Raw genomic sequence first — 26,092 nt, 5'->3', positions numbered from 1 at the left:
ATGCGTAGTTACAAACTTAATAGCTCATGCAATTGCTTCAAATTGTCACTTTCAATTGATCCTCACATTGATTTAGTAAAAGAAAGAAGTAAGTTGCTGCTTAAAGATTCAGTGAGGATGCTTTCAAAAGTGCAGTGATGTAGGTCACTCATCAGTACTCTATTGTTTTTTGCAATAACCCAGCTGAAAATTCAGGAATATGCTACAGTCTTCAGGCAACTAGTGCCTGTAATGTATACAGGTGTTGTGAATTTCATTATTGAGCTACCTCTCAATTTGACCAAAGATTTGGAGAATCTGACAGATTTTCTTGGCAATCTTCTTGGGTTTTGTGCGCTATGGGGGGCCCCTCTGTGCGTGGAGTCTCCTTGTAGTTGGCTTATGCTGAGTTGTATATTTTATGATACTTGTTGTCTTTATGTTAATACAGCTTGTGCAACTTGGTGTAGGGCATTCGGTCAGGCAGCGGTTCTGTTCAAGGTCCTCCAGTTGCTTCAGGTCAACATGCACCTATTGGCATCCTTCCGCAACGTTCTCAACAACAGGTGATGACTTTGACCTTCCCTTTTTATTGGGATCATGCTGGCCACTAAGTTTTTCTACTCTTTATCGTGGCATAAATCACAAAATGTGCTAAGTTCATTTTGTGAAGAAACTGGCTCTGTTAAATTAATGTTCTTATAGATGCTGTAATGGGTCATGATTTATTGTCCATAAGGTAGTGTGAGGCGAAATAAATTAGGTTTAATCAGCAGCCATCTTAACACATTTCCCCCCCCCTTCGCCTACTACTACAGCTGCCTGTCTCCTGATTAAAGGAGGAGAGCACCGTCCAACAATTGCTTCAGGTTGGGTTGGGATAAGGTTTGACAGCCTGGAGACTGTTGAGTGCATTAAGATTCCAGGTGGCAGTGCAATGTTAGATCCAGCTTGGTGTCTTGGTACACAACAAGGGCTGCTAGCTATTCGGTGCTTAGACAGAAACCTCGTCATGCTCCGCATCAAAGGTGACCCCGACCCTGTTAGGGGGCCTTTGTGAATATCCCTCACCACCGGCGCGAGAAGTTTCTTAGAAGCCCTTGCTGAAGTGGGAGCTTTCAAGGCTGCTTAGAGTGAGTCCTCTGACGCTGAGCTTGTTCAAGAGGGCTCTGCTCTACAATCTCAGCTGCATGGAGGATCACTGTCTGCCAAGCAACCCTTGCTCTTGTAGTGTGTGTGTTGTTCGATCTGTCCAAAGGAAAATTCTCCCCCATACAAAGCTGGTCTACTTGTTGTGATTGATGTGTGGGTAGGTGCAACTACAAATTCAAGACCTTGGCTAAGATTTTGTTTGCGGTGTCTAAGAGGGTAATCAAATCCCATAGTCGAATGTTAGACAAATCCATCCACGAGTGAGACTCTAAGCAATTGTCTTTTCTTAGAAAAGCCCTACAAGGACTGTCGAAATGGGGTGACCAGATGCTCCCAAAATGTGTGGAAGAACAGTGGGGAGAGACCTTTCTCTCGAGTGTATCTCTGCAGCGGGAGGGTCTTGACGGTACGTGAAGGGGGACAGTTTTCTTAGATTGGGTGACTTTGTAGCTGGCACAAACGTTTCTATAAAGTCTACCGCCGTTTCTTAGGAGTGCCTACTAGCAACTAGTCAAACTCTTTTCGAACAAATGGAAGGTCAATAAGTTTCCAAGTGCTAATATTGAGACTGGCATTCATTTTGTGTTTCATGGCATTCTTCTGGCTGCATTTGCACTCCCACTTGGCTCATCATACGTGGAGAAACTGCACAGGGGATGTGGGCCCACACCTTCTTCGTAGCCGCAATCACTTGCAGATTCTCCTCGTCAAGCTCCCACCCGTAGCTCTTTAGGGGAATTAGACTGCACCATTTGGAACTGTAATGGTACCTTATGGTCAGACCCAGGGAACTTCTCGGAGTCTTATACAGGATGAGACATAGTCTTTTACACGGAGACACACCAGAGCCCAGAGCGTCCACTACCGATAGTCAGTGGCTACACATGGGAGTCAGCCTTTAGGGATGAGACAAGGGATAAAGGAGGAGTCCGAGGTTCAGGCGGGGTCGCACTATTGTACAGGTCTTTCCTCGTTGGAGCCATCTCCATTGAGAGGAAGGACACACACTCCTGATTCATGTGGATCCGGATTCGACGCACAGACACCCGTAACCTTTTCATAGCAATATGCTACTTCCCGCGAGACACATCCCACTTCGCCAAAGTGGCACGAGAGGAGGGTGAGACATCGCCATATGCACCCGTACATCAGAATATCCCAGACCTTTCAGCCCGCGGGGAAGTTCTCCTTGTTTGGGACTTCTCACTATCGCCACCCCACGCTTAGCCACACCACACACACCACATAGGAAGCACGACACCTACCACGACATACACTTTGATCACAGCCTTTCACCGGCCTACTCTGGACACCTAAACAGACTCATAACCTACATTGATCACATACCACTCATAGAGGACTGTGCTGCCCTGATTAGTCGCACACTCCACGAGGCTGTCCTCCAAATCTTTCCTCACACCACACGGTGCACTAGACCACCACCTCTTGGTTCTGTACCTTGCAACAATTGGTACGATGCGGAGTGCAAGGCTTATCGCCGACAGCTCCGACTTGAAACCAAATGTCACCTCCCGAGCACACCAGACACGGTACGCAAGTACCGACATCTCGTACGTCGTAAGAAGCATGCATTTCTTCGTCGAAATGAGGAGCAGTTGCTGCACATCTTGTACAGCAACAACTCTAAGGATTTTTGGTAGAGATTCCTTGAGCATAGGTCTCCATCACCCGTGACCGACATGAGAGTCTGGCACACGTATGCACACCATCTTTATGATGTCCCACACCAGCCCACTCCAGATCTCATACACACACCTTGCCCCACCACTTATACGTTGTTCACCAGAGGGGGAGTCAAGGACGCGACATTGAAACTGCACAATGGTCAAGCTAAGGATCACGAGGGGCTATGCACTGAGTTTATCGAATATGTGATCGACACGTTAGTCCTGATCCTAGCAAAGCTATTTAATAATGACACTGTTTGCCTTGGCTTCCCTCACGCTTGGACACTCAACACCATCACCCCCATCCACAAGGCAGGGGATCCCATGGACCCGAGTAACTATAGGACTATCATGATTAGACTTGTGATGTCCAAGATCTATGCAGCTGTCTTGGATGCGTCGGTCAGCTTGTTCGCAGAGATGAGAGGGCTCAGAGCAGAGAGTTAGGCCGATTTCAGGCGAGACCATGGGAGTATGGATCACATACTCACACTCAAGAGTGTCATTGAGGAGGTCAGATCATGGAAGAAGAGGGTATATTACTGCTTTGTGGATTTTCGCAAAGCCTTTGACACAGTACTTCGAGCTCTCGTCTCATCACACACCTACAGTACTTCGAGCTCTCGTCTCATCACACCTACAGACACTGGGATTTGATCAGGAGGTCATCTGGGCAGTCATGGCACTGTATGAGAGAGTCTCAGGCCGAGTTCGGAAAGGCATAGTTTGGACAGATGAGATCTTGAGTACCATAGGGGTTAAATAGGTTTGTCCCTTATCACCGACCTTGTTTGGCCTCTACATCGATGAGCTTGAGACTTTCATGGGGACGTTCGGAGGGACCGGTTGCTCACTTGCCGGGATCATCATTAGGATTCTTCTTTATGCGGATTCTTCTTTATGCAGATGACACGGGACTCCTGTCATCCATACTTGAGGGGCTCCAGCGACACTTGGATGCACTGCAGGCTTTTTGTTTATCCCATGATTTGGAGGTCAACCTTGGCAAGACCAAGGTCATGATCTTTAACACCTCTCGAGCAAACATGCAACGGAAGCAGTTTACTTTTACTTTCGGTGGGTCACCAGTGGAGATCGTATCCTCATACACTTGGGGGTCATTTTCTCCAGCCCGATCTTCACGATGAGATAAGCAATGCAGGCCACACTGAGCAGGGGATACGCCTCACTGGCTCGGCTAGTGAGACAATGCTTCCACTCCCACTTCCAGGACCCTCGGACCAAGGCTCTTCTCTTCGACTCCTTAGTCCGACTAGTCCGTATGTATGGCAACCCTTGTTGGGGGCCTGACATGTTAGAGATAGAGTGGACACGGGTGGAGCGCCTGCATATCCTCATGCTCTCATGGATGATCCGGGGGAAACCCTCTGTAGCACATCACATCATGCAAGCTGAGTTTGGTGCTTCTCCACTCTAACTAGATGCAACCTTTCAGACCATCACATATCTACACCGGGTTAGATATTATGGGGACTGCACATCAGGGAGACAGAGGTTGCCATGGTTGGCTCTCGATTCCTCCATGAGGTTGACAGCAGGGGGAGACGAGCGATGCTGGTATGCACGGACTCACAGATGGTTTGTGAGACTAGGGTTCCACATCGATAGAATACCTCCTTTTCAGTATAGTTTAGATGCCCCTCTGGTACTCCCACCCACCATCCCGATCGGGCCACACACCAACCAGGTCATTCGAGAGGATCTCCTGCAGCTACACACCTTTAGGACGTGGTTGGAGCGGAGGGAGCTTCCAGTGAAGTTGAGTTTCTACAGAGATTACTGTCTTCGTATTTCGGAGGAGGGATTTATCACACCACCGAGGTACACTGAGCTTCATATGCCTCACTCACTACGGATCTCCATTGGACAGTTTCTGGTATCATCACACTGCCTCCGCATAGAGAGCGGTAGAGCAAAGGGGATTCTTAGGGAGCATCGCTTATGCATATCGTGCGACTGTCATGAGGTTGAGTCGGAGGGGTATTTTATTTTCAGGTGCCCAGTGTACTACGAGATCCGAGGTCGCTACCACTGTCTCTTCAGAGATAGCTTCGGGCTCCTTTCCAGATTCGTCGCCTACCCAGATCAGAGATGCCTTGCGGCTTTCATTCACGAAGGGGTCCGACAAAGAGAGTACTTACTCAGGCGACGGGGCTTGGCCACATCATCAGACACCTCTCAGAGCAGGATCACAGAGTTCTTTCGATCGAGTGACATTGATCGTCCAGTCTCTAGCTGTAGACGTGGCAGAGACCTCAACCCGATGATCGCAGCACGATACACGAGACATCAAGGGGACACACAGATCACCCTGGGGAACCTCCTGTCATTGTTTAGACCTGGGATATGTCCCACGGGAGTCACGGTGGCTCTGGTCTTGCGTCGAGCCTCGTCCAGGAGACCGAGACGCACGGCACCCCTTGACGGGCACTAGCGTCCCATCACCGGCTATGCACCAGCCAGGGCGACATGACATACGGAGGAATCCGATCTGCTCCAGTCCTTTTCTTTTTATTGTTACATCCATATGTATTTGATTATGTATGATCAGACTTAGGATTCAACACGGGTGATGATGCTCGTTTCACTAGCTCGACCCTTACTGTGATTTGTATTAGGTTTTAGATGCTCGTCTGGGAGAGACTAAAATGAAATCTTTTAGACTTCACAAGCAGCTGTAGCATGAATGAAGAGATTTGGACTACTTTTTGATTAGCCCTTCTCCTTTAGTGCTAGCCTTCGTCGTGGTTGAGTTTGCCCTTTACCTCCGGAGTGCCGACAGAAACTTAGTACGAAGACTTTGTATAAATGGATGCTCAAGTATGTGTGTGTGTGTGGATTTGTATGTGTGAGAGCATACTTTTATACTATGGTCTACACCCACTGTTGGGCGTTGATGACGTCAGTGGGGATGCCATAGTAGCTAGTCCGTGCTATGCGCGATGGAGTTTATGGTTTTCAATCTTATGAGTGACTATCGTGAGATTGAAATTGCACTATGTTGTGTTTTTAGAGGATGAGTTTGGGAATGTTCTTGGATTCATCTAGGTATATGCTTCTGCCGTATTAGCGGACATGCAAATTTCACCTTGTGAAGTTTTCGTCCAAGTTGCGGTGTGCTGGTATTGTGATAATTCTTTCTATCTTAAATGGTGCGTTGCCCTATCAGCTAGATTTAGATTTAGATGCTCGTTTGGGAGATACTAAAATGAAATCTTTTAGACTTCACAAGCAGCTGTAGCTTGAATGAAGAGATTTGGACTACTTTTTGATTAGCCTTCTCCTTTAGTGCTGGCCTTCGTCATGGCTGAGTTTGCCCTTCACCTCCGGAGTGCCGACAGAAACTTAGTACGAAGACTTTGTATAAAAGGATGCATAAGTATGTGTGGGTGTGTGGATTTGTATGTGTGAGAGCATACTTTTATACTATGGTCTACACCCACTGTTGGGCGCTGATGACGTGAGTGGGGATGTCATAGTAGCTAGTCCTTGCTATGCGTGATGGAGTTTAAGGTTTTCAATCTTATGAGTGACTATCGTGAGATTGAAATTGCACTATGTTGTGTTTTTAGAGGATGAGTTTGGGAATGTTCTTGGATTCATCTAGGTATAGGTTTTCTTTCAGTCTCATAGACCCATCGGTCTTTCGAAGACTCTAATAAAAGTTCTTTCTTTCTTTCTCGTTCGCCTATAAAGTTGGCGAGAGAAAGTGATGCAATCTCTAGGACCTCCTGAGTCAGAGTGGAGCTACCTCCCCTCATCTCTCCACCAATGAAGCTGTGCTCCCATTTAATGGGGATCCGTAATCTGAAAAAAATACCCACAATGAATGGCACATGTGCTGTGCCTATAGTCTCTTTGGTTGCCGTCTCTTGTAGGGTCTAGTGAGCACACTCATATTTGTTTGCCGGCCAAGTTGAGTCTTGCTCTTGCTGCCTTAGTCTCTTTATGAATACCATATTTTTTAGGGTGAAACCACTATATTTATATCAAGAAAAAGTTTTTAGAATGAGAATAGTCTAAAGAAAAGACTATTCTGAAAATCAAAAGCAGTGGGAAAACACCTCCAAAGATGACACGCACACGCGCAGAGAGAGAGAGAGAGAGAGAGAGAGAGAGAGAGAGAGAGATCTTTATTTTTCGCATTTTTTTAAGTGTGTGACTGCTTGATGGAAATGGAGGGAGCAAGAAGCAAGAGAGCAAGAGAGTGTGAGCTGAATGTAAGTACTTTCAATAGTGGATTGAAAAGAAGTAAGTACAAAAAAGAAGTGAGGGGTTTTGTCTAAGTGACAAAATCCTATCTTATCCTCTAACCGTAGTTAGGGATTAGACTTTGGTTAGGGGAAAAAACCTCATTGAGGGAAAAGTTCCCCTAACCTACTTATTATACCATTGCCTAGAATATGATAATAATTCTAACACCCCCCTGCAGTGCCAATGTGGTGTACAAGGTAGTGCTCAATCACCAAAAGGAGATAAGTTTAGGGCACTGTGAAATGCCTAAAACTTTTCACGTGGAAGTGCTTTGGTGAAGATGTATGCAACATTGTCATGTGTTGAGATCATACTGATCTCCCCTGCATGTAGCTTCTCTCTGACATAATGATAATGAACCTCAATGTGCTTCGTGCGAGCATGAAACACAGGATTCTTTGCTACTGCTATAGCACTCTGACTATCAGTGAGAATTGGAGAAGGACCCTCCAATAAGAGACGAAGATCAGCGAACAAATGTCGCAGCCAAACACATTTAATTGTCGTTGTGAAAGCTGCCCTGTATTGAGCTTCACATGAGGAAGTAGCCACTGTAGATTGCTTCTTGCTCAGCGAAGAAATGCAAGCTTTGCCCAAAAAGAAACAATTACCCCTAGTGGACTGCCTGATATCATAGTCTGTAAACTGCTTGGTGCTTTCTATTAATTTAGACAACGGAATTTGCAGAGGCGTTTGAATGAAATGATTGCGAGTTGCCAAACACATATACTTGAACTTAAGAGATTGCAATTAAGCTGGAATTAAGACTTATACAGCTTAAACACAAAGTAACATCATTGGAAATTGCAATATGATTGAGGGGCGAAGACGGGAAAATAGACTGAAAGGCCCAAATGTTGCAAAATTTGCACTCTGCTTGCAAAAGCCCCAATTTTTTGCATCCTCGTAACTGTTGTTAGGGATTAGACTGTGGTTAGGGGGAAAAACATCATTGAGGGAAAAGTGCCCTTAACCTACTTATTACACTACATTGGCCACTGCCTAGAATATGATAATAATTGTAACACTGCTTTGTAAAAAGAATTTATGTGATGGAGTCACCCACTGGTGAAAGCCATGATGCACTTTAGGTTGCTACTTTTGCATGCATCAATTTTAAAGCCCACTGTAGCGGAAGCAATTCTTTTATGGAATTAATCAAATGTACATGCTGTCCAAGTAGTGAATCAATATAAAGATCAAGCATGGTACATGCTAGCCATTTCTCTTCGGTCTTTCGAAGACTTTTAATAATCTCTCTCTCTCTCTCTCTCTCTCTTTCGGAAATGGCAGCTTCGCAAACAACGGTACAAGGGAAACATGCTGAGTTCACACGGCAAATCACGAAGGGGAAGGCAGATATGCTTGCATGGAAAGATGTAATAAAGAAAGGCACAACACCAAAGAAAAGGGAGCTTATCTCTGAAACACTTGAAGAAGAAAAACGACGGGGCAGCAAGACTTTGAATGTTTTGGTCAGAGGTCTAACAGTAGGTGACAGCCCCATGTCAGATGCCAAAACCCTTTTTGACAAGGTGGGAGTCAATCTTATTTGTGAATCAGCTTGGAGAGTGGGTAAAGCTACGAACAGCCATATATAGATCAACCCTCATGAGTGCACGAGCAACGCTGAAAGGGACCAAGATCTTTTTGGATGAAGATCTCACACTCCTACAGCAGGAGCATAGAAGGGAAGTAATGCTGTGGGTAATGGCTGCAAGACAAGAGGGGAAATGGGCAGTTTATAGAGATGGCAAGGTGATCATTTGAGAGAGGGCAGAAAAAGAAATATGAGATACAGGAGAATTGGACAGCACATGATGGTGTCTGAATAATGGGACGAGTATGCAAAACAAATTGAGGATGGCAGTGTGAAATTGTAATGGTATCCTCTGGTCTGACCTAGGCGGGTTCTTGGAGACATACAGTAACAGAGATACGACCTTCTACATGGAGACACATAAGAGTCCAGAGAGGGCTACCTACAGTGACAAGATACACTTCCCGATGCACTCCTCATTTGGGGGCTCACAGAGAGTCTGCTCATAGGAGGGAACTAAGGAGGGATAGTAGGGTACGAGGATTTGGAGCTGTGGCTGTTGTCTTCAGATCACAGCTAAGGCCACTCCTCTCTGTGATACGAAGGGAGGAGCATGCACAGCTCATGTGGATTTGTGTTCAGTTAACAGATGCACGGTCGATCTTCATTGCAGTGTTGCAGGTGATTGGGATCTAGGATGATTCAGAGTAAACCCTCAGTTCCCCGTCAGATCATACAGTCAGAGTTCACCAAGACTCGTCTCGATTTTGATGCCATCTTTCAGACAATGATGTTCCTCCACCGAGTCTGGGCCTTATCCCATTGGAGATTATCGAGGTTAGTATTAGAGTTCTTCGGGCGACTTGCAAAGAGCGGTGTTGATACGGCATGGTATGCACGGATATCCGCGTGGTTTGGTAGTCACGGCATTCAGATGGACAGACTTCCGCCCCTTTAGTACAGACTGGATTCACTGCCCAAGATGATCCCACGAGATGAGATCAACTGTATCATATGGTCCAGCTCCATACATCTAGGGCTTGGGGGGATGACTACTTCCTGAGGGTCTCAGAGCTCGGTCTTGTCATGAGACTCTCACATGTATTTAGGATCGCCATCGGTCAGCTGCGAGTCTCATCACATAAGCCGTGGATTCAGGCAGGGTGAAACCATTTCCTGCGCAAATCATTTTTCTCTTGCGCTTCTTTTACCTCTCTTCTTTCTCTCTCTCTCTCTCTCTCTCTCTCTCTCTCTCTCTCTCTCTCTCACTTTGCAAGCAACTAGCGCCCATGACAACTTCTGAGTACAGAGAGAGTTCAGCATAAACAAAATTTCAAACGTGAATGAATAATTACATGAGCTCTTAGACTCTCTTTCTTGGCAACAAGCCACTTTTACTTTCCTAATTACATGCCACTAAGGGCAACTCTGGAGTCTTCGAAGCACTTGGTCACACGAATTGCCTCCTAGACTCTTGTTAGGCTCCATTGCGCTTAGGAAAATAACTCTTCCTAGTACCTGCAACAATTAATTCAAGCGCACCACCATGGCACCCATTAATTGTTAGCGCTTTGCATGCAAATAACACACTGTGGACTAATTCTAGTCACGATGGGCGTCCCCATTGAACACATGTGCACACATAACAAATATATAAATATATTTATTCTCTGGTTGACCGGAGTCAACACTCTTGATTATAATTAAGGGCTTTGACCAAGGGTCGAGGCTCCTTAATTATAGTCAAGTCTCTCCAATCGAAGTTGGCACAACTCTCCAACCGAAGTTGGCACATCTTGGTTAACCGCTGTTAACCTTCTTGGTATAAACCAAGTCTTCTTGTGACATTCCCCTCGGCTTCTATTCAGTTGACCTCAACTGAAAAGCTTTCTTGTAAACATCCAAAAGCTGTGGATGATCGGACAACATGTCTTCATTCATCCACTTGGCATCCAATGCCATATAATTCTTGAATTTTACAAGGTATTTGTAAAATTCCTTGCCTTGAGGGCCTTTGCGTACAGTATGGTACACAATTTGCTCTGGCTGAAGGACTTCCTCCAGCTCATCCACTTCTGGTGGATCCTCTGATATTGACTCTGTAGGCTCTCGTCCCTGAATGGTCTTTAGAAGATTCACATGGAATGCATTGTGAATCCTCCAATGTTTTGGCAATGCTAATCGGTATGCAACCTCATTTATTCTTTCTGTAACCCTGCAATGGCCATAGTACCTGGGAGATAACTTTGCATACACTTTCTGCTTGCCTTTAAACTTGCGGAGCCTAGCTTTCTCGAACTTTAAAAGTACCCAATCCCCTTCCTTGAGATCCAACTGTCTCCTATGCTTATCTGCAGCTCTTTTATGGTTCTCTTGAGACCTTTCAATTGCTGTCTGGACTTGGCTGTAAGCTGTGTGGAGGTCTCTCACAAACTGATCAGCTGCAAAAATTCATCTTTTTGGTCCTCAGGATAGGTGGTAGAATCACCTTCCCATAGATGACCTCAAACGGGGCTTTCCTTGTAGAGTTGTGTACTGTATTATTGTAAGCAAACTCCACCAATGGTAGGTACCTTTCCCACTTTGAACCTTGGTCACTCACCTAGCATTTCAGCATATCCAATGCTGTAGAATTTGCTACTTCACTTTGACCATCTGTCTAGGGATGGAAAGAAGAAGAAAAATTCAGATTCATTGCCATATTATCAAATAAAGCTCTCCAGAATAGACTGGTCATTCTGGGATCTTGATCACTGACAATGGACTTAGGTATACCATGGTGCTTAAAGATCTGTGCCATGAAAAGCTTAGTCATATGATCTGCCTTTATGGTTTTTCGAATCGGAATGAAATGAGCTTGCTTGCCGAATATATCAATGATAGTCCAAATCCCATCATCCCCTAACTTTGATCTTGGCAAATAAAAAATGAAGTCCATTGTAATACTTTACACGGTGCCTGAGGCACGGGAAGAGGCATAAGTAGGCCAGGTGCCTTCCGTCTATCATACTTCACTTTCTGACACGTAAGGCATTCAGTAACAAACTGATCTATATCTTTCCGCATCCCTGGCCAAAAGAAATGCCTCTCTAGTGCTAGAATTGTTGCTGTAATTCCTCTATGTCCAGCATAGGGAGGTGCATGGCATTCCTCCAAAATCCTTTTCCTCATCTCCTGGGTGATGCATAGGCAGCCATCTTTCATTAGATACCCATCTTTCAGGGAATAGTGGCTGGTAGACTGCCCCTCTTGCATTTGCTGTAAAATCTCACCAAAATCTGCATCATTAGCAAATTGCTCCCTCATGCCTTCCTGGTCCTGATGATAAGCAATGGTCACATTGTTGAGCTGGGGTCTTCGGGACAAGGCATCTGCCACTCTATTCTGAATTCCTGGAGTATGGACAATCTGAAATTGATACATTGACATCATATTTACCCATTTCATATGCTTCTCGGAGAGTTTTGTCTGAGTTAGAAAATATCTCAAACTTTGGTGATTTGTTTTAACAGTAAAATCTACACCCGAAAGATAATGCTTCCATGTATTCATAGCATGAACTACAGCCAACAATTCTTTTTTCATAGATTCCCAGGTATCTTTCAGCATCACACAATCTTTGGCTTTCATATGCTACTACATGTCCATTCTGATGCAATGCATCCCCAACACACTCTCCACAGGCATCTCAATCAACATCAAAAGGTTGATAAAGATCCGAGACTACAAGAATAGGCTCTGTAGTGAACTTCTCCTTGAGTGTATTGAATTCTTTCTTTTGTGGCACTCCCCATGTGAAAGCTGCATTTTTCCTAGTAAGGTCATGTAGTGGAGCTGCGATATAAGCAAAATGCCTGATGAATCTCCTGTAGTAGCAGCAGAGTCCCAAAAAACTATGGACCTCAATGCACAGTTTTCAGCTCAGGCTATTTTTGGATGGCTCGGATCTTTACTTTTGGAAGATACGATCCATCATCCTATTGAAAGTAGTTGGGGCATTTGTCAATCCAAAAGGCATCACCAGATACTCATACAACCCAAAAGTAGTGCGGAACGCTGTCTTGTGCACATCCTGAGGCTGTATCCTCACTTGGTGATAGCCACTCTTTAAGTCTATCTTGCTGAAAATTGAAGCTCCATTTAACTGATCCAGCACATCATCAATGCGTGGAATAGGGAATCTATTCTTGATGGTCATTTTGTTCAGTGCACGGTAATTGATGCACATACGGAATGAGCCATCTTTCTTCTGTACTAGCAGTACAGGGGAACAAAAAGGAGAAGAAATGGGCTGAATCAAACCTTTGGATAGCAAGTTCTGCACCTGAGCCATAATCTCCTCTCTTTGAGTCGCACTGACTCTATAAGGTGGTTTATTTGGTGGCTCACTATCAAGCATTAACTCGATCTGATGATCCTCTGGTCACTCTGGGGGTAACTCCCCTAGCAAAGCATTTGAAAAACAATCTTTAAAGTTTACAAGAAACTGAAATTTGTCTTTGTCTGCATCATTCATTTCAGCATGCATATCATTCTCTTTTTCTTTTACAAAAACCATGTATGCGGAAATTGCAGACTTTATTGCTTTACCACATGTAACATCAGATACAATGGGGATAGTTTCCCCTTTATTTCTCGCAACTAAACGCTGGTTTTTCCCCCCATGGATAAAACTCAGCACGCTTTCGATGGAACCACGGTGTACCAAGTACAACATCATGCTGCTTGAGAGGAGAAATTAAGAAGTCCTCTTGATCTAAGTAACTCTGCACATGGACATGAAGCTTTCCAATCAACGGAGTAACTTGCATTGGATTCCCGTGGAACATTTGATCAGCATCAAGAGCTCTGCCTAGCTCTTCATTTTTTATCCCTAATCTCAGGGCTAAATCTTCAGATATGAAATTGTCTGTAGACCTTGGATCAAATAGGATTAATGCTTGTTGATCTCTTATTTTTCCCCATGATAGCAAAAGCTCTTTTTCCTTTGGGTCTGAGGTACTACCCAAAACATCTGGGACTGCTCCCACCATTGGCCTCGGTGTTACTTGTGGCTTTTTTTGCTCCTTAGAACCCGAAGGCTTCTCAGGGCACTGGGCAGTCATATGCCCCTCTTTCCCACATCTAAAGCATTTCCCATCTCTGCGGAATTCAGCTATCTGTTCAGGAGTGAATGGGGATTTGCCTTTATATGACTTTGAAAGCTGAGTACCCCTCGGCTTCTGAGACTGAAACCCTTTCTTTTCAACCCTGGGATACTCTTTTTTTTTTGATTTTGAAAAATCAGTTTTCTTTCTTTCAGCGCCTCCTGCATGCAAGGATAGCACTGTGGATGGATCTTGTAACGGCACGAGACTAGGTACTGAAGTTGAATGCATAATGTCTTGAATGTTCTTTGCCCCCAAAGCATTCACCATTGCTTGAATTTTTAGACTGAGACCTGCTCTGTACTTTCTCATTTGGGTTCTTTTGGAGATCTTTTTGAAAGGTGCAACCTGCAAACAAGCATCCCAAAACTTTTGGTTGTACACATCCACTGTATCTCCTGCATCCATATGCAAACTGTCCCAATCTTGAAGTACATGATCTCTAAACTGTTTAGGCATGAACTGTTGGTAGAAGGCTTTCTTGAAGCCCTTCCATCTCTTTGGGATTGACCCATTTGTGGTCTGTGCACTCCACCATGCAATAGCTGTCGTTGTCAAGTTGCAAACTGACCATTCTCAACTTGGAGGATTCTGAAAACTTTTTTGTGTCGAATGCAGCATCAAACTGTCTAATGAACTGCAGTGCTTTTTCTGTATGACCATATTGTCCGTTATAGGTCATAAACTTGACAGATTTACCTCCATCTTTGAATTCCTTGGTCTCTCTGGAAGACTTGCTCTTCCTAGACTTCTTGTGTTTCCTTCTTTTCCTGGATGGTTTATCTGATAAAGAAGAAGATACAGAAGTCGAGCTCGAGGTAGACGGTGAAGGGCTTGGAGATTGGTGATGACGCCTCGATCTCTTCCTGCTATGAGACCGTCCCCTATGAGATCTCTCTCTCTCTCTCTCTCTCTCGGGCTGTACACGAGAGTGTGCCTTTGGCATTGGCACATCATAAGCTGCATTAGGCATAGTTTTTGCTTGAAACAAATGCTGAGCTCTTCGATCCCTTCTGAGATTTTCCATCTCCTACATACGAATGCGTACCATCTGTTTAAATTCTTGCTGAGTTTGCTGCACACTTCTTTGTCTTGGATGTGCATCCCTATCTTGTGAATCCCAGTGGATAGGTGATTGAGCCATTCTCCTACAACTTGTCTGACATCTGCAAGTTTCTCCACACACTGTGTATGCAACTGATGCACGCTGCCTTTGCTTTTCAAAGAGAAAAATGAGCTCAACAAGAGGTGTCTTGCATTCACAACTTGTGCCAGTAATGGGCTGTCAATTCAAAGCATATACCCACAAAGTGGCCAAAGCATCAATAACTGTGTTGCCCCTTTCCTGGTTGCTGCAAAGAGCACTCAGAATGCATTTGGTTCATCTTTCCTGTGCACAAAGGCATGTATTTTCTCTTTTCTGCAAATCTCTGATTTTACTGTGTTTCTGCTTTTTCCTGACAGTAAATACTCTCTCAGGTAGGTGAAAACTGCTAGCAGAAACAGTCTCTGCAACTGTCCCTTTTTTTTTTTGGGGGACAGTAACCAGATGGGTAACTGCTGGTCACTCTAACCAGACTGACTGGTTTTGGTTTGGTTAGTCTGCAACTAGACTAACTGGACTGGTGACCAGACTAGTCTGGTTGGGTCAACTAACTGGACCTTTGACTAGAGTCTAGCTAACCAGAGTTACACTAACAACAGGTTAGCTACATCATCTGCTGAGCTGTCTGCCACATGTATTGCTATGTCATCCACACGTGTGCCACATCAGCACCTGCACATACATGCCACCTGGCTGCCATGTCAGCTCGCACATGTGGCCGCCATGTCACGTGTGTGCCACATGTCTGCTGACTTGGCAAGACTGCCTCTGCCACGTGTGTGCCATGTCAGCTGGTGCCTTGTCTGCCACGTCACCTTGGCTGCCACGCTGGCTGCCACATCAGCCTAAGGTTTCAGACCTTGGCTGCTGGTCAGCGTCGCGCGTCACGTAAGAACCTCTGTCAAACGTGAACCTGCGCGTGAAGGGATCGCTATGCTTGAAGGTGTCGTCACCACATGGGGAGCGTGACAGAATACTAGCCCAACTGATTTATGTTCACGTCTCCCGTCGAATGATTGGAGGCGGAAGTATTTGGAACTCTGTGCACCCCCGTCTGGCTGGTTGCCTTACCATACGTAGGGTCCTTCCTCAGTCATCTACAGCTAAGGGTCCCTTGTAGCAGAGAGGACAATAGCACCTGCTACTTATCTCGTCTTGACTAAAAAAAATTCCCCTTTTTGCATTTAGAAGCGTCGTGATTATCCAAAGCGATGAGTCGTTGATGCGGGTGGGAAGTTTGGCGTGGCTGGCAGAACTGGTTATTTACTTGCTGGTGATTAAATTGCTGACTTAGATCGTCATTTCCAAGGTAGGAAATGATATCCTGATCGTCATTTCCAAGGTAGGAAATGATATCCTTATGCTCTGATACCAATGAAACCATTTCCTGCGCAAAACATTTTTCTCTTACGCTTCTTCATCTCTCTCTCTCTCTCTCTCTCTCTCTCTCTCTCTCTCTCAACTAGGGCCCAGGACAACTTGTGGGGCTGGCTCCCCTCGAAGGTATTTTATTCATTGAAAAATTCTGAGTACAGAGAGAGTTCAACGTAAAGATGCTCATATAAAATTTCAAACTTGAATGAATAATTACATGAGCTCTTAGGCCACTTGTCAAATTCTACATTACTTTCCTAATTACATGCCACTAAGGGCAACTCTGGAGTCTTCGAAGCACTTGGTCACACGAACCGCCTCCTAGACTCTTGTTAGGCTCCATTGCGCTTAGGAAAATAACTCTTCCTAGTACCTGCAACAATTAATTCAAGCGCACCACCATGGCACCCATTAATTGTTAGCGCTTTGCATGCAAATAACACACTGTGGACTAATTCTAGTCACGGTGGGCGTCCCCACTGAACACACGTGCACACATAACAAATATATAAATATATTTATTCTTTGGTTGACCGGAGTCAACACTCTTGATTATAATTAAGGGGCTTTGACCCAGGGTCGAGGCACCTTAATTATAGTCAAGTCTCTCCAACCGAAGTTGGCACAACTCTCCAACTGAAGTTGGCACATCTTGGTTAACCGCAGTTAACCTTCTTAGTATAAACCAAGTCTTCTTGACCGAAAATCAGGTTAGAAGCACATGACTGGAGCTTCTCGTGAAATGGTTTGGACGGACGCTACAGAATACTGAAAGATAAAACTCATTATAGTACAGTGAAGGAGCCGTTTGAGGCCTGTAAAGAACAGGAGGCAGGCTTGAGAGCGTTGAGGGGGGTCGGTTTTACAGCGGTACCGAAACAGGACCGGACTCAGCTCTGAGCTGAGGTTGATGCTTGCTGCTTTTCATGCTAGCACCAGTGCGTGTGAGTTCTAGGAAGCCCAACACGTTGTAGAGAGGACGGTGAGGAAGAACCTTGTGCACAGGATATAGAGAGGGACGAGGCTTGCTTGAAGTCAAGTATCTTTGACCGTAGTCAATTCTTTGACCAATAGAAAAACTCTTTTGACCATAATTAACCCAGATGGAAAACTCTTTAATTATGATCAAATAAATGGTCAACTGTACTTTGACTTAGGATATTTACATTGTGGTGACACAGGGAGAGCTGCAGGCATACCCAGAGAGCAGAGGGCTTGCACACTATGCCACATGGAGGAGATCGAGACGGAAGAGCATTTTCTATGTGTATGCCCATTCTATTATGAGATCCGAGGACGATATCGTTGCCTCTTTGAGGAGGGACATGGCTTTGGTCTATTTAGACGGCTGATCCATTTTCACGATGAGGTTTGTGTTGGTGTCTATATGATTGAGATGCGACGATGGAGAGACAGATTGATGCGATAGACTAGGGAGCATCAGGAACTGATGCCACAGGTCACCAAGATCGATAGATCTGAGACTTTTGTTACATACTTCTATGCATCTGAGCCAGTTGTTGGTGAGACTAAGAGGGAGGAGCTTGATGAGATGAGATAGATGAGATGAGAGCATCATGGATTAGCAGTGGGAGTGTCTACCACGATGCTGCTAGACGAGGGACACTCCACATGCGACACGGAGAGGGATTTGAGCATGCACGATCGAGGTTCTGTCTATCTCAGCCCTCCTTAAAGGTGAGCACCAAAGACAAGGTATTACCCACGACGTAGCCCACCGGATCTAGCGATCAAGGAGACCACGTCCTTCCCCATGTCGAGAGACAGCTCGACAGACACAGATACGAGAGCTCCTCACTTCTCATCAAAGAGCTACTAGGCTACTTGGATATACGGAACTTGAGCATGTACTAGGAGTGCTAGCTCGGAGCACCTGATACTTTCTCTGTTATTTTGCTTGTGCTACTCTAGTACTTGGACACTTGCTTCACTAGTTTAGCATTGTAGCATTTTAGCTTTCAGCAAGGGTCTTAGTGAACCCTTTGCTTCAGCCCTCTTTGGCTTGTATGAGTTACTTTTTGGCTTGTACTTTGTCTCATAGGCCCGCGAGGCGTCTTGCAGACGTTAATCTCTCTCTCTCTCTCTCTCTCTCTCTCTCTCTCTCTCTCTCTCTGAGTTTGAGCTCTTGAGCTCTTAGCTTAGCATAGCATTCAGTAAGGGGCCTAGTATGCCCTTTGCTTTAGCCCACATAGGCTTGCATGATTTTCTTCTTTTGATGTACTTTATCCCATAGGCCCGTAAGGCCTTCCAAGGACTTAAGGAGGGGACCACAAGTTTCCTACCAAGATCAATTTTTACCGGGACCACTTTCTGAGGATAGCAGATGATGGGCTGATCATCAGGCCTCAGTATTTGTAGGACAAGCGAGTCACCCGACAGATGCGAGTCTCGTCGCACTTGTTGAGGATTGAGGCAGGGAGGATTGCAGGCACACCTAAGAGCAATGGATTTGCAAGTTATGCACACTGGTAGTAGTGGAAATAGAGGAGCACTTATGCATTTGCCTTGGATGAGATCCAAGGACACTATCACTGCTTCTACCAAGAGGCGCGTGGATTCGGACCACTCTTCTCGATTGATCTAGTTCCATGCTTAGTGTGTTGATGCTTGTTTAGAGGCTCCACCACTCAGCTCATTGTATTAGGTTTCTGTTAGTCTCATAGACCCTCTGGTCTTTTGAAGACTTTTGACAGAAACTCTGTCTCTGTTTCTCTGTCTCTCTGTCTGTCTGTCTCTCTCTATAAGACTCTCCTGGGGAGTACTCTCTGAGGGAAAGTCACCTATTCCCATCACAGACCGTGATGTGTGGCACACTTATGCGACATCCCTTTGCCTCGATGCATACACCACTTGATATGTCCGCCCTCCCCAGACACAACACTTGCAGGTTGTTCACAGCATAGAATCTGCGAGCTGCATTACGTCGGCTCCACAATCGGAGAGCCTTGGACCATGAGGGGCTATGCACTTCACACTTCACTCATGGACATTAGATCTTGGTGCCGATCCTAGCATAGATGTTCAATCACGATGTGTGCCATGGCTCCTCCCTTGCTTAGAGTACCACCACCATTGTTCTGAGACACAGGGGATCTCATGGATACTTGAAACTACCACACACCCATGACTAATCCTACGCTGGCCAAAATCTATGGGTCAGTTTTGGAGAGGGAGATCAACTCCTATAAGGACAACGAGCACTGGGGCAGGTTGGGTTTTGGACACAACATTCCACCCTTGATCACATCTTCACATTGCGGCCAATCATCGAGGAGGCAAGATCGAGATCCTGGAAAGTCTATGCTTGTTTTGTGGACTTTCGGAAAGCCTTCGACACTATGCCATAATTTCATATGATTAGGCTACTTCGAGAGATGCAGATTCCTAGAGTCATGATTTTAGGGGGGGATGAGTTTATACGAGTTAGTCAGAGGGAGAGTACGTGCCCTTGGAGGTCTGTAAGATTGGATGGAGAACACGATAAGGGTGGAGCAGAGACGCCCTCTCTCATCGACACTATGTGGGCTATACATTGATGAGATTATGACTTTCATTGACTGCCTAGGAGGTGAGGGGTCATAGTTGGCCGATTTGATGATACTAATAGTGCTGTTTGTAGATGACATAGTCCTTCTATCTTTCCTAACATCAGGCCTATAGAGACCCCCAGAGGCCCAAGAAGTGTTTTGTCGAGAGAGGGACTTGAGAGTCAACCTTGGCAAGACCTCACGGTCAGAGTTCCACCGACATAGCTTCACATATCGAGGGGAGCTAGTGAAGATTCTATAGTCGTACACTTACCAGGGGGCAGTCTTTGTAATCCCCATCTTCACGATGATCCACATAGCTAGAGCACGACTTACATAGGGCAAGGAGCTATGACCCATCTAGATTCAGGCACATTTCCGCCCCATGAAAGGATGGCTATTTGACATACTAGTGAGACCGAGAGCCTTGTTTGTAGCATCATTATGAGAGGGTGATCTATTAGTGATTGAGTGGAGGTGCTTCGAGAGGTTGCAAGTGACTATGGGATTCATGATGATTCGGACCAAGCCCTCAATCCCCCACCAGATCATACAGGCGAAGTTCGGCATGACATCACTCCACGTTCATGCCATCGTCTAGATGGTCACTTATCTTCATAGGGTTGGGACCTTACTCAGAGGAAGATTTTCGTGATTGGCGCTATTGTCATCTATGCGACTAGCTCAGAGTGGGGCTAGCATGGCTTGGTATGCACAGATAAACAAATGGTTTCTCAATCAGGGCTTAGATGACCCTAATCATCTACTTCATGGGATGAGATCAACTGTATTGTACGGTTGGACTTGCTCCAATTCCATGCATCAAGGACTGGGTGGGGAAGGGGGGGGGGCAAGAGTTTCCTACCAAGTTTCGATTCTACTGTGATGACTTCATGAGTATCAACAGACGGAGTGATTATCAGACCCTAGTATCTAGAGGGCAGATGAGTCTCACATGCCTTGAGGAATGCCATCGGTTGAGGATTGAGGCAGGGAGAGCCACTAGTACACCCAAAGAGCAGCGGATTTGTAGACTATGCACGTTGGAGGAGGTGGAGACGGAGGAGCACTTCTTGTGTACTTGCCCAGTTTTCTATGAGATTCGAAGACGACGCCATTGCCTACTTCAAGAGGGGCCCAGCTGGTCCAAGTTTGCGTCGCGGTCTCTATGTTTATGGAGATGCGACGACATAGAATGATCTTGTTGCGCCGGATTAGAGAGTAGGAGACACTGACACATGAGATTGTGATAGATTGAGCTCAGCGACATGTCACATATTTTTGCACTTTTGAGGGCTGCTTCGGTCAGTGGGATGAGAGAATGGTGAGAAGAGATGCAGCAAAAGATGCAGAGATGGACCAGGACACACACGATGGCTGTTCAGCCCATCACAGCTCTACTTGGAGGGGATCACCCGACTTGGCCCAGTGGATACAGAGATTACGGAGACCGTGCCCCTCGCCACAGAGAGAGACGACCCGGCAGACACAGAGACGAGATATTTTCGTAGCTCATAGGAGAGCCACCATGGCACCTGGCTACGTAGTTTGACTCTTACATTGAGTACGAGTTTTGTCTATTAAGATTTGAGTTTTAGTTTAGCATAGTACTCAGCAAAGGCGTTAGTTAGCCCTCTGCTTCAGCCCACAGTGGCTTGTATGAGTTACTTTGGTGATGGTACTATCTCATAGGTCCGTGAGGCCTCCCAAAGACGGTTATACATCTTTCTTTCTTTCTTTCTGTGGTTTTGAGTATTAGCTTTGAAAACTAGGCTTTGACCTCACAGCATAGCACTCAGAAAGGGCCTTAGTGAGCCCTTTGCTTCAGCCCACATTGGCTTGTATGAGTTACCATTAGATTGTACTTTTGCCTCGTAGGCCCGCAATGCCTCCTGAAGACGGTAATAAATCATTTCTGTGTGTGTGTGTGTGTGTGTGTGTGTGTGTGTATCGATATGCATATCTATCTGTTTATGTGGTTCACTTGCCAATACAATTGGATTGTGAGGTTTCAGGGATATGGTGAATCACTTCTTCAAAAACCAGCTCATGCCTTTGGTTATCAAGTTCCTTTGCATCAGCAGCAGCAACAACTGTATCAAGGGACACCTCTTCATCAGCAACAGCAACAGCAACCTTCGCAGGTGCAATCTCAGCCTTTACAGTCACTTCAAGGGATTTCAATGCAAAGTACACCTCATCAACATCAGCAACAACCATCTCAGGTGCAGTCACAGCCAATTCAGTCTTTGGAGGGGTTTGTATCAATGCAGTCCGCAGATGCAAGGTTACAGCAGCAAATTCCATTTGGGCACTATTCCACTGCACAGTCTTCTTTACAATCGCTAGGGCAGACTTCAGTCTCTCAGCATCATGTGCAACAACAGATTCCAGTTGCCATCCAGCAACCGGTGCCAACATCACAAACTCAGCAACTGCAATTGCAGTCTTCACAGCAGGAGTCTCAATCAAGTCAGCAGATGACTCTGATGCATCCGCAACTGCATCAACAGCGTTCAACATTGCAACCATTGGGTGCTCAATTGCACCAGCAAGCCCCAGCACAGGAAGCATCGCAACAGATACAACCATCCCAGATACCTCAGGTGCATGTTGCAGAAATGTTGAAAAAAGCTCTCTGTTTTTTTTTTTTTTTTGGTTTCTTCTACATTGATGGTTATATTTTCCCTGCAGGCCTATTTTCATGCTATTCAACCAACCAGTCAGCAGCAGGTGTCTTTACAGGTATAAACATGTGTGCTGATTGTTGCAAAAGTTGTGATTACTTGGCCTAAGTGGATTCTTAAGGGCCATCGGTCATTATGAAGGAGCCCCTAGTACAATATCGATTATGAGTCACAGCGTTGCTGAGCTTTTCATCTTCCTCCGAAATCTTTACTGCAAATCTGCTCTCTCTTTGAAATAAGCGGTAAGTTTTTGTTTACTTAGGTTTGAACAATGTTTTTGAAGGATCCGTGCCTGTGTTGCAGCCAACTTGGGCCATCCCTGTACAGCAGCAAGTTGCTACCTCAATGGCAGCAGCTACCGTGGCGGCAGCTCTTGCCACTGCAGCACCAACTGTTCTTACTTGTGAGTGGACAGAGCACACATCACCCGAGGGCCACAAGTATTACTACAACAGCTCAACAGGAGAAAGCAGGGTAAGGCATTGAAGCTTTCTCTGTTATTAGATTTGCCATTATCTGATTTGTGCGCTCAAATTTCTTTTAAAACGGTTTGCCCAGTGGGAGAAGCCTGAGGAATTTGCGGCATTTGAGCAAAGGCAGCAGCAGCAGCAGCCTCAACAGCAGCAGCAGCAGCAGCAGCAGCTGCAGCTGCAACCGCAGCAGCAACCACTTCAGCAGCAGCAGCAGCAACAACAACCACTTCTGCAGCAGCAGCAGCAGCCTCTTCAGCAACAGCAACAACTGCAGCAACAACAGGTTCAGGCTCAGCATCTGCAGCAGGGTCAAGCTCAACAGTTGCAGCAGCAACACCAGAACTATAACACTCAGCAGCAGATTCTTCTACAGCCTCAGCCTCAGCATCAACAACACCAGGTCCAGCCGCACCAGTTACAACAGTATCAACATCAGCAGCAACCGCATCATCTGCAACAGTTACAACAACAGCAGTTTGAGGCACAGCTTCCATCTTCTGTGATTGCTTTACCGGTCTGTAAGGGGAGTTGAGGATGATGTGTGTTTGTCATATTTAGTGTGTAGTGCTCTTTGTGCCTGCTTGATGGGACCCTGTTTTCACAACTAAGTCGCTAGGTTTTTGTTAGCAAAAATTTAAAAGCTGAGTATGTGGGCTGCACCAAGCTCCGTATGTGCTAATGATTCTGGACATATTGCAGCAGTTCACAACTTTAGGAGTTGGAGCTTTCCAACCTGCTCAGGTGTGTACATTATTGGAAGTATCCCTTCTGTTGTCCCAGTTTTGTTTATTTTCACATTGATTCAGGTATCCCAGTGCTTCTGATTGGAATCTTGAAACATCAGAGTTATGGACAGGTGCAGTCCACAAATGGACCTGTAGAAGCCGCTAGAGTCCATCAGCACATGCCAACAGGCCATCAGGTAAAGATTTAGCCTAATTGAAGTTCAAATTGCTGCTTTTACCCTATTGCTGATATACAAGTTTCAATTTCTCACATAAAATTAATTGGTAGAATGGTTTTACCCCTGTCTAAGATGTATTGAATCCTACTGGAGTTGTTTAAACAGGAAATAAAGGCATGATAATGAAAGGACTTGACTATATACTCACACATACCTTCAATACAGTGATCAATTGATAAGCATGCAATGAAAGAAGATATATTCATGAGAACCCTTAATATGACAAAAAGCATGCTCAGTACAATTATCAAAGGATAAGTTTCAACACAACGCTAGATATATTGACAAGCCTGTTAAGTACAAAAAGCTAATGTTTGGTGCCCTCTCTCAGCCACCCTTAGATATTCTATTCTATTGTCATGCTTCTTCATGGCAAGCTATCAATGTGGAATGCCACTCTTGTATTTGTTTATGAGCCTTCCTCTCTTTTTTTTTGTATACTTCTCCTTCAGTGAGTAATCTAGCGTGCTTCTTCTTTCTTAACTGCTGCAAATTTTTTAAGTTGGTCAGGAATAAGATTTTAGTTGATTTATCCACATGTATTGCTAATACAGGAGGTTTGACTCTGTAGTTAAGGAATACTGTTGTTTAACTCTCGTTGCCACTTTAGATGCTTACTATCATTTCATAAAAAGTTCTTGAAGATTGGAGGAGTCAGCATAAATTCTAGACCTGGCTCCTCATTTTCTAATATTGCAATTTTCCTAGTGATGAGACCATATCTTGGACGTGGAAATTAGCCTTAAAATCATCAGAGATGACATTTAAACCATTTTCACCATTCTGCTATGTCGGACAAAAAATAGTTTTATTTGTAAACCATTTTTGACATATGGGCTGAGAAGATAGTTCCTCACCGCTCCCGTGAAGTCTCTTCTTTGTCTTTGTGGTGTAGTGTGTTTTGATGATTTGAAGTGCACAGCTCCATTGTGGCGGTTGGTGTTTAAAGATTGCTCGGCTCAGCATTTAGATATGGAACCTAAATATGAGAAACCCTCCATGAATATGTAAAGAAGACTGATATCAGACAACATTAGTCCTGATATAGCCATAATCTAAGGATTAATTTGAAGATTAAATGGGAGGACTAGTTGTATTGAAGGGCGATGGTTTTCTTTCAACTTCATATTTGGAACTCACAACTTCACTTGCCTTCTGAAGGTGTATTCACAGGTACCATCTGCAAATGGAATATTGGATCAGTCTGGAGGTTCACAACAACGAATACCGACATTGCAGCAGGTAAGATTTGTTGTCTGCAAGATGGAAGACATGTACGAGAAGGGTTGATGATATGCATCTTCCCAGTGATAATGAAGGCTTTCATGTTTTAATAAGATGGATAGATAATTTGAAACCTTCACTTTTCTACATCGTTTTGTACACCTCTATGTTGGGTGATGTTGTAGTCCTGTGAGACTGATTGCCTTACACAAATATATTGTAGGGTCTGCCCATTCAAGACTGGACGTGGAAATCCAATACTATTGGTAAGTACTGATCTTTGGTAGATTTTCGCCTGCAAAATGTGAGCTAAAAACAACTCCCTTACCTTGTTTTCTGCATAGGATGATCGTCATGCCATCGATCACATTATTCTTATTGTAACCTGGAGTGATTAATGTTTTCTGGGTGCTTTTGCAGGTTCATGAGTTGGTCAACTTCTTTGTGTCTGCGTTCGTCTGGAATGTGCATCCTAGGTGGTCCAGTTTGGTGCTGGGAAGTCACCAGTGAGCGCATGTTCAAGAACTGAAGCGGTTTTGCTGTGCTCTATTGGAATTTAATTGGAACACAAGGAATGCAAAAATGCCTTCTTTCCAAAGGCATGGTTTTCTGGTATAACTGGTCATGGATTTGATCGAACCGTGTAACCAAACTCATTAAGTGTTCTGAAATTTTGTTAATCTTTGACAGGTCACAATATGTGCTTTCCCTTTTTGTTCCGATTGGTGTGCTTAGAGTGGTTTTGCCATTTCTTGGAAAGATAGGCATTCTTAAGATCGGTAGTGATTTCAGAAATTACCCTTTACCCTCCCTCATGAGCTTGTGCCCTCACAAGCCCCTTCGAAGCCACCCACATCTAGTGTTAGGGGTTCTCTGTTGTCTAATGAAACAAGTTACAGGGGGTGGTTTATCATGTTGTTTTAGGCATATGACAAC

General features: G+C 44.9%; 1 protein-coding gene across 7 annotated transcripts in view; it reads left to right on the top strand.

The window, feature by feature from the left end:
• Positions 1–25,841, top strand: part of LOC147890901 (flowering time control protein FCA-like) — a 62,317-nt gene extending 36,476 nt beyond the window's left edge. For 3 of the 7 annotated variants that reach the window (XM_087389390.1, XM_087389388.1, XM_087389396.1), the window contains 10 exons: positions 450–545; positions 21,824–22,414; positions 22,503–22,553; positions 22,799–22,969; positions 23,054–23,482; positions 23,668–23,709; positions 23,813–23,890; positions 25,094–25,174; positions 25,380–25,422; positions 25,577–25,841. In XM_087389390.1, the coding sequence (XP_087245516.1) occupies positions 450–545; positions 21,824–22,414; positions 22,503–22,553; positions 22,799–22,969; positions 23,054–23,482; positions 23,668–23,709; positions 23,813–23,890; positions 25,094–25,174; positions 25,380–25,422; positions 25,577–25,584 (1,590 nt within the window). In that variant the 3' untranslated portion in view covers positions 25,585–25,841. The remainder of the gene's footprint in view (positions 1–449; positions 546–21,823; positions 22,415–22,502; positions 22,554–22,798; positions 22,970–23,053; positions 23,483–23,667; positions 23,710–23,812; positions 23,891–25,093; positions 25,175–25,379; positions 25,423–25,576) is intronic. The other 4 variants (XM_087389395.1, XM_087389392.1, XM_087389389.1 and 1 more) reach the window with 4 other exon arrangements.
• Positions 25,842–26,092: the final 251 nt, after the last annotated feature.

This window comes from Dipteris shenzhenensis, chromosome 18, assembly GCF_047967505.1.
Source record: "Dipteris shenzhenensis isolate YYH24624 ecotype China chromosome 18, Dip_SZ_1.0, whole genome shotgun sequence".
Classification (NCBI taxonomy): Eukaryota; Viridiplantae; Streptophyta; class Polypodiopsida; order Gleicheniales; family Dipteridaceae; genus Dipteris; species Dipteris shenzhenensis.
This window is presented reverse-complemented; position numbering and strand designations above follow the sequence as displayed.